Source organism: Aplysia californica, unplaced genomic scaffold (assembly GCF_000002075.1).
Source record: "Aplysia californica isolate F4 #8 unplaced genomic scaffold, AplCal3.0 scaffold00461, whole genome shotgun sequence".
Taxonomy (NCBI): domain Eukaryota; kingdom Metazoa; phylum Mollusca; class Gastropoda; order Aplysiida; family Aplysiidae; genus Aplysia; species Aplysia californica.
Genome location: NW_004797731.1, coordinates 437,493 through 445,806, shown reverse-complemented (window position 1 = coordinate 445,806; position 8,314 = coordinate 437,493). Strand labels below are relative to the sequence as shown.

The window sequence follows — 8,314 nt, the reverse complement described above, 5'->3', positions numbered from 1 at the left end:
TTAATAATAATAATAACAATATGAGAAGTCACGATTTAGGTTCTAACACAGAATTCTACAAGTGTAGAATTCTGTGGGTTCCAATCACAATCAGATGACGCTCATGTGTAGGGAGGGCCTACATAATTATTAAATTATTGTATTATGCCTTCAAAACCAGGCAACATAATATTATAAGTGTTAGAAGTAGTTGTTTGTACAGGGGGCTGTGTAGGACATATTTCGGCCGTTACAGCGTGGAGAGCATAAAATTACTTTGTCAAAATTAGATTATTATTAAATAACAAAGTAAAATTATATCGAATTATGATTGGACCAAAATATTTTGAACTAGATTTTGTGAAGCTTGATTTTTCGAGAGTCCAGAATTTTCTTGACTTCACGGTGACTTCCCTTCCACTTCCGCCTCATCCGGGGAACTTGTATCCAACGCGATACCAAACAAATCAATACACAGGAGCGTCGGTCGCTTCCGCTGTGAAAACAGCTGAAATTCTTGTGTGAATTACATTTTTCGGCAGCGACAGTCCCTATCTGAACGCGGTTTATAGTGATTTTTTTCCGCTTTCAAGGCTGCCAAGATGAGCAATATGAGCAATGCAGTCCTTGCGGAAATAGAGTGGGATGAAGGGCTGTCAATGCCCGTTGCTAGTGCAGAAAACAAGCAACTTGAAAATGAGGTAAGTTGTAGATCAACAAGGTGTTGGCGTTAGGGTTTGTCATCAGGAATCTAGATTCTAGATTCTAGATCTAGATTTTTGGAGTAGTGGTGATGTTTGTATTTTTGCCGTCTGTTGTCTTTTTTGCTAATTTATAAGGTCTGATTGAATATGACAGAGAACATAATTATTTTGCGCATTCACGTTGCAAAATTTCCAACGCAGACAGTGCAAATGACAACATATAAACAGAAATGGTATAGTGTGCAAGCTACCGCATATCCATAGAACTGAAACCTTGATTTGCCCTTTAAATATGTAATATTGTTCAACATTTCAATCAAAGGGGGTAGCCTAGTCTCAATTGCAATAGTTTATGATGTTCGTCAAAATGCATGACATCGCTTTAGTTTTATATTTTCTGATTATTATGGTTGTTAATGTTGAAAAAGCAATTACAGATGTCAACAAATATGTGAACAAAAGCACATAATTGCCTTACATACTTTTCCTAGATCTATTATTTATTTTTATTATTTACTAATAATTATTGTGTATGGACTTTTTGTTTTTGGTAAGTGTTAAATGTTTTACAGGTGGTGGCCGTAACTGGCCTAGCTACATCAATAGGAATCTTTAACATGCACAACTTGCACTCGTGACCTCCAAGATTTTTGTTTCCTTAATCCAAGAAGGCCAAGTGTTCAATCTTACGTATACCTACCTTAAGATCAGCGGTATGGCTCAAAAACAGCAAGTAGGTTAAGGGTCCAGGAGTACTGGTAGTAGGAAGAAGGAACCAGGCTAGTAGGGATCGAGTAGAAGAGTCAAAAACCCAGAGGAGAGAAAAGTTAGGGGGCAGAAAGTGGTGATGTGAAGATGAAAGGAAAGCAGATGACAGAACATGATTAGACGAGCAGGAAAGTAGTTGATTCATAGGCTGACTTCCATCATTCTTGGAGATTAAGGAGCAAATTATGTTGGGGTTTGTTGTTGTGGTTTTTATGTTGTTGTTTTGTTGTTGTTTTTTTTTGGGGGGGGGGTTATTTAACACTAATTCATATTTTCATGAAATGTCCAAGGTGTACGGTACTTACTATTGTTTTGTGGATGATGTTTAAGTTCCTATTTTCATTGTGTTAATTTTATTAAACAAAATAAATATATGTAAATAATATTCGTCTTACCATGTTTGTGTATGGGGTTTTTCTGTTGTAGGTTCAGCAGAAGCAGACTCGCATTGTGGCCTCTCAAAATGATTTGGCGGAAACAGAAGACAGGATCAACGCCATGTTGGAGCATCTCAAAAACGTCAGACAAGAGCTGCAGCATACACAGGTGAATATAACTGTAAAGTACGTGTGGCGTCAAAATTTATTTTATCTTTTTCCTAAATACCCAGATAGGCCTTTTCTGTTCAGTAGACTGTCAGTATAGGCAATACTGACTATGGGAGCAATTTCTTAAAACCCTGCTGTCAAACTGCTTCTAGTTCTCATAAAAAATGAAAGTGGTCTTTTATAAGGCCGGCTCTATTTCTCCTAACGTTCGGGAAAATAAAATTGAAATCTATTTCTCTGAACGGTTTCCGTTCTCGTGATTTGTTGATAATAAGCAAATGGAGTGGCCCGTGTGTGTGTGGTGTGTGTGTGTGAGTGTGCATGTGTGTGTGCGTGTGTGTGTGTGTGTGTGTAAGGTGTGAACGGTGGAGGGGGGTTTGGAGGGATTTTTTGTTTTTACATGAAGGATTTTAATTATTGCTGGGTGACTAAATGCAAAATAGGTTACTGCCAAGGTCGAGCAGTCTTGTTTTCTTGCAGTACCTTTTGAAGGTATTTTCAAATGAAGTATAATCCGGGAATGTTGCCCCAACCACAACTGAAGTATCTGAATATTCAGACGTTTAAAAATCTCTTTTTTTTTTTATTGCTCTAGAAATTGAATTCGATGCAAAAAAATGCTTATTCCCAGTCCTCACAGAATGGCAGAATGAAAGGATGACGCCTAAATCTCGCAAATAACCAAAAAATCTCGAGATCGGAATTAAACCGTTCGGAGAAATAGTCACTTCGCATTTATAAACACCTCATAAATTTGAAATCTTTCTAAAAACATGGCTTTTTGCGTAGTTAAATATAACTCTTTTTATCTTGGCCGTACCCCCTCGGGCGTTGTAACCATCCTGGGGCTGCTGCCCCACATAAGTCGGAATTCAGTGTGTATATTTCAAAGTGCTGTACTTCTTACATGCATTTACCCTTAGATTTTTAATAAATTTGGCAGTTATGTTAAAATTCGAATGTAGTATCTGAAAATGTATGTGGTTAGGAAGTACACCAATTGCACCATGTATAGATTTTGAGGTATATTCCACCCTCCAACTTGACCCTGATTGCTGCGGCCACAACGTGCCCTTGGATTTATAGATCTCTCCCTACCCATCGATACTGAATGAATTCCAGTACTGGTCCTTTCACCATGATCTGAATCACTATTAGACCAAGATGAGTTCAATTCCTGTTCGTTATCAACGGCACTTCAGAGTCACTTTCATCAAATTAGTGTCATTCCCCCTCACAACTCAGCGCCACTTCAAGAAGTCCTTCGTCGGTCGTGAACATGCGTTTTCAAGACATTTTTCAAGCTTCTGCACCCATCAAAAACAAAGAAACCATTGTTCATAAAAAAATTGAAATATTCACTGTATTTGTGTATTTTGGTAATTACAAGCAGAACTAGCTGTTTGACATGACTGTATAGCTTTTCGAGTTTACTCTTAGCCCGTCCTGGTCCTCGTTACGAGTATACGTGTAGCCCGCATAAAAAGAGTTAACTTTCTTGATGAAATTTCAATTTGCAAAAGTTAAGAAAAATGATGGTTGCTGAAAAAAATGTCTCCGAGAGTGCACATGATATGAATTTATGGGGCCAATATGATGTTCTAAGGAATTTATGGATGTGATAGTACATAGTCTCAGTTTCTCCTGAAAGAATAGTTTTTCTTTATATGCTATACAAAGTTGTATTTTTGTTAGAGTAAATTAATCTGTGAATTTATGTTGACCTTTGAACTTTTCAGGGTCTTGTCACAGCCCGCGAGAAGGAGTCGGAAACGGAAGATCATCTTCTCAAGATTGCTCAGAGAGAGGAAGGCCGACTCAAACAAGAGATTACCCGCCTCAAGAAGGAAATGGATGAGCTGAAAGAGAAAAAGAATGCTTTTGAGGTTTTTAATCAGTTTTTGTTCAATACTAAAAGCTTTATTACTTAAAAGACCTGTTGCCACTTGATCTATGTTAATAATACAGCAGAACTGAACTGCTGCTATCAGTGGAAGATATATTTTTCTTAAGTGAATAAAAAAAATTAAATTCCAATGGGGAAAAAAACAACTGCTGTACAAAATTGCAGAATCTGCTGTGACTCATGTTCTTAAAAGTTAGTGTTATTGTTATTATCATTCATTAAAATCTTCATCTTCATCATCATTATTATAAGTAGTAGTAGTGGTAGTAGTAGTAGTAGTAGTAGTAGTGGTAGTGGTAGTAGTAGCAGTAGCAGTCGTAGTAGTAGTAGTAGCAGTATAGTTGTTGTTCATATTCAGTAGTATTTCAATAGGTAAGTAACACCCTCTTCTTTTTTACAGAACACAATCTTCAAGCAAACTCAGAAACTAGAGGAGTTGAAGTCACAGATGAACTGGGACCAGCAGGCCCTGGAGGCATGGCTTGAAGAATCGGCTCGGAAAGACGAGGATGCCATGACCATTCAGAAGTACACTCGTCATGACGAGAGCAAGATCAAGGTAACTGTGTGTGGTGCTTCGGCCTGTCCCACCATTCCCCTCGTTGCACTGAGAGAGTAAAAAAACTACCGTTTTCAGCCCTGAAAGCTGAAATTTCATTAAGACATGATTTTTAAGGGTCTAGAGCTGAGAAGAAAATTAACGTTTTGATAAAGCTGTTTCATTCTAGAAGGAAAACTTACATTATTTTTTTAATAAGGAGATACTTTAATTAGGCCTCCCTGTCTAAGTGACATTTGTACTTTTCTCATAGCAGTTTGATTCTTGTCTTGAATTTTTTTTAATGGATTTTTCCATTTATCTAATAGAGGTCTCTTTTATTATTTTCTGTTGTTTCATGAAGAGAAGAATTGGTATATTATCAACAAAAGTGTTCCACTCATCATGACACCTGCCGTATCCTTTTCTTCCTTCTCTCATACTGCAGCCTGAGCTGTAAACATACACTGTAATCTTTATGTTAATTATGTTCTTCCACTCGCTGTTTGATAAGCACTCACACTGTAAATTGTAAACTAATCTTCTTCTTCCTTCTCCCATATCAGTCTGAGATGCAGTTGTATTGTGGTCTTTAAACTAATCCTTTTCTTCCTTCTGTCATTCAGGAGTTGTCTCTAAGGATGGAGAAACTGATGGAGGAGGCACTGCAGAAGAAGCATCAGCTCGACAGTGAAATGACCTCAACACTTACATCACAGGTAGGAATCATGTATTGTAGGAAGCTCATTTGAAGCCTGAAAAGGCCCTTGTCTGATTGTTCAGTGTGAGGCTCATTTTCTTAGTGCTGGTCTTTTAATGTCCAGGAAAAAGCTGGAAGGATGGATAGATACAACAGAGAACTAATGAAGAAGTAAGATTACTTGTTATGACCTCCAGCAACCTGCAAAAATGTGAAAAAGCCACAGGTTTTCAATGATGTGAAGTGAACTATGGTAGTGATGCCTGTCTGTCAAAGGTTAATTCTCCCCATGCCCCTCCCTACCTCTATAAAATGCTGGTATTCAGTTTGCATGTATCAGTAAAATAATTATAGGCTATAACACAGAGTCCAGTTTGGTTTAGAATTGAACTCCTAACTTGTAGAGCCTGTGTACAGAAGGAGTCGGGGGTCGATTATATCAAAATACTGTATGTTATTTCCTTTTTATGTTTAACATGATTTGCATACTTTCGTATATAATGTTGTAGAACAAATTTACTTTAAAAAATGGTGAACAAAGTGACTTTTGTGTCATCATATTTCATTCATTTCAATGAAGTCTACAATTTGTAATAAATAAGTCTGGGTGTTTTAAGTTCATAAACCTTTTGGTTGTTTATGTGTGTCATGTTTTGGTATGTAATTTTCATGTCGCAGATTGAACTGGACAAAATTGCCGAAGATTTCCGGAAAGCTCACACGGAGAGAGAGACACTGCTGTCACAGTGGGAGAATACAATTGAGCAGATGCAAAGGAGAGACAGAGAGATGGACATTCTAGCTTCAGTAAGATGATGGTGTTATTACAGTTTTTGGTGTTCTTGTTATTGTTTTTGTTGTTGATGTGGTTGTTATTGCTATTTCGGCTCTTCTAAAAAAAAATTTATTATTACTACTGCTTTTGTTCGTGCTACCGTTATTGCTGTTATCAGTTTTTGTAAGCATTGCTTTTGGTGTCATTGGTGCTGTTGCCGCTGTTATTATTGTTGCTGTCACTGTTGTTTTTGTTGCTGATGCTGTTATTGTTTTTGTTGTTCCTGATATTGGTGATCTGTGTACTTGATCGCTCCTCTCCAGTTGTATGAGGTAACTGTTGAAAACCGTGACAGATTTTTCTTTATTGGTGTATGAGGAGCGATCTATGTTTGTTGAGATCAGAATGGAGGAATTTGGTGTCATAAGTCTAACAGAGTTTAGGAACTGAAAGAGTCTCTACTACCTATCTTTGTTTTGATTTCTGCTGATGCAGCAGATTCACATTTTTAAAAATATATATTCTCTAATGATTATGAACATAATTATATTAAGAAACTAGCATATGAATAAATGTAAGCCTTTTATTTAACTGGAAGGCTTGTTTTTCACATCTTTTCTTGCTTTTTTCACTCATTTTATAGCAACTGGCCAAAGCCAAGCAGGAAGTTCGTCGGCACAACGAGATGATCCGAGAGAAGCAGACATTCCTGGAGAATGAACAGGAGAACAATGCAGAACAGGAGAAGAAAATCTCCCTGGCGGAGCGTACAAGTGCACGCCTTCGTAATGACTTACAGGAAGCAGAGTTGCAGAGGTCCCAGTTTGAAGATGAGGTGGGCTCAGTTCTCTTCCTTTGTCTTAAAAAGTGAAGGCCTCTTTTTGTTATGACATATCATGTGCGAAAAATCATTGGGGGGGTTAAACCAAACTTGCGATCTCTTTTTAAAAAATTCTTTATTTGAAATCAATTAATATAAAGATTCAGCATAATGCTTGGGAATATAATTAATCTTTTTCAGTTCTCTCATTTTCTTTTACATGTCAACCCCTTTAACTTTTTTTCTGTCCAAGTCTAAGAAGTGATCACTGCTACCACCCACAGAATTTAACTTTATTTTTTCACATGTTGTGTAAGGTAGTAGATTGTGCTCTCCCAGTCAGACGAAGTTTAGGGTTGAAAAATTAATCCAATATTCTAATGACAAAAGGATACTGTCCATGTTCAGATTTTGTTTTGCCCTCAGAACAAAAGAAGATCTTACCTAAAATCCTCAACTCCAGTTAGATTACAAAAGTAAAGGTTTAAGTCAAGCAGTTTCTCAATTTCTCCTGAAACATACGTTTTTGTGAAGTCAGCTACTTTGTAATCTACTTTGATAACATGTTTTGTCTCTCTGATTGATAACTAATCTCTAGTTTAGAAGTATTCTTTAGTGGATCCAAATATTTTTTAAAAAAGAAACAAGATTAATTCTAATGTAAGTGGTTGTATCTTTGAAACAAATTATTGAAAAATGTACTGTGATAATACGTTTTATTTATTTCATCCACTTAAAATTATTTCTCAAATCAGATCTAGTGATTAATTCAAATATCTAACAAAATCTTCCACACTCTAATCATCACTGTTGATAGATTCAAGTTTTGTATTTTTTGGTGAAATTCTCACCATGGTTAATTGTTTGTTTTTGTAAACTGTGAACTCATGTGTCTGCAGCTTGGAACGCTGAAGAGAACGGTGGACAGAACTGCCATTGACCTTGAGACAACACGAAGTACTGTGTCCATGCTGAGGAAAGAAGCCCAAGATAAGACGAACAAGTGAGTGCCTACCTTAAGGCCATACTAACTTAACGAGTCATTTACCTATTCCTTGTTTAGTCGCAGCAAGTTTTTAATTCATAAAGTTCATATGACAGCATTTTCATCATAGTGAAGATATGTTTTAAGCTACAAACTTGTTTTACTCAGCAGAAATTTAGGAAAAGCATGAAAGTTTGCCCTGTCACATTCTCAAATGCATTATTAATTCATGATATAATTTGAGCTTTTTAAAATGAAGCATTTAATTTTGCTCCCTTGGGAATTTTTGCTCTCTACCAGGCTGCAGCAAGCTAAAGATCTGCGAGAGGCACTAACAGAAAAGCTGAAGGTTGCTGTGGAAGCAACCTTGAGTTCGGAGGAGAGGGCAGCCCGAATGGACGAGTTGCTCAACTCGGAGGAGAAGAGGCAGGAGGAGTGCCGGACGGAGCTGAAACTGCTGGGGGAGGCGCTGTTCCGGAAGGAGAAGGAAAAGCAGGAGGCTAAGACGGATGAGAAACAGACAGAGGCTGCCATAAATGTAGGATATGGCATGTTTAGACACAGAGAGAAAGAGAGAGAGAGATAGAGAGA

General features: G+C 37.3%; 1 protein-coding gene across 1 annotated transcript in view; it reads left to right on the top strand.

The window, feature by feature from the left end:
* Window positions 1-421: 421 nt before the first annotated feature.
* Window positions 422-8,314, top strand: part of LOC101857587 (coiled-coil domain-containing protein 39) — a 23,537-nt gene continuing 15,644 nt past the window's right edge. The window contains exons 1-9 of the mRNA XM_005105274.3: window positions 422-680; window positions 1,878-1,997; window positions 3,739-3,885; window positions 4,306-4,464; window positions 5,070-5,162; window positions 5,822-5,950; window positions 6,562-6,753; window positions 7,638-7,741; window positions 8,024-8,261. Coding sequence (XP_005105331.1) covers window positions 582-680; window positions 1,878-1,997; window positions 3,739-3,885; window positions 4,306-4,464; window positions 5,070-5,162; window positions 5,822-5,950; window positions 6,562-6,753; window positions 7,638-7,741; window positions 8,024-8,261 — 1,281 coding nt within the window. The 5' untranslated portion in view covers window positions 422-581. The remainder of the gene's footprint in view (window positions 681-1,877; window positions 1,998-3,738; window positions 3,886-4,305; window positions 4,465-5,069; window positions 5,163-5,821; window positions 5,951-6,561; window positions 6,754-7,637; window positions 7,742-8,023; window positions 8,262-8,314) is intronic.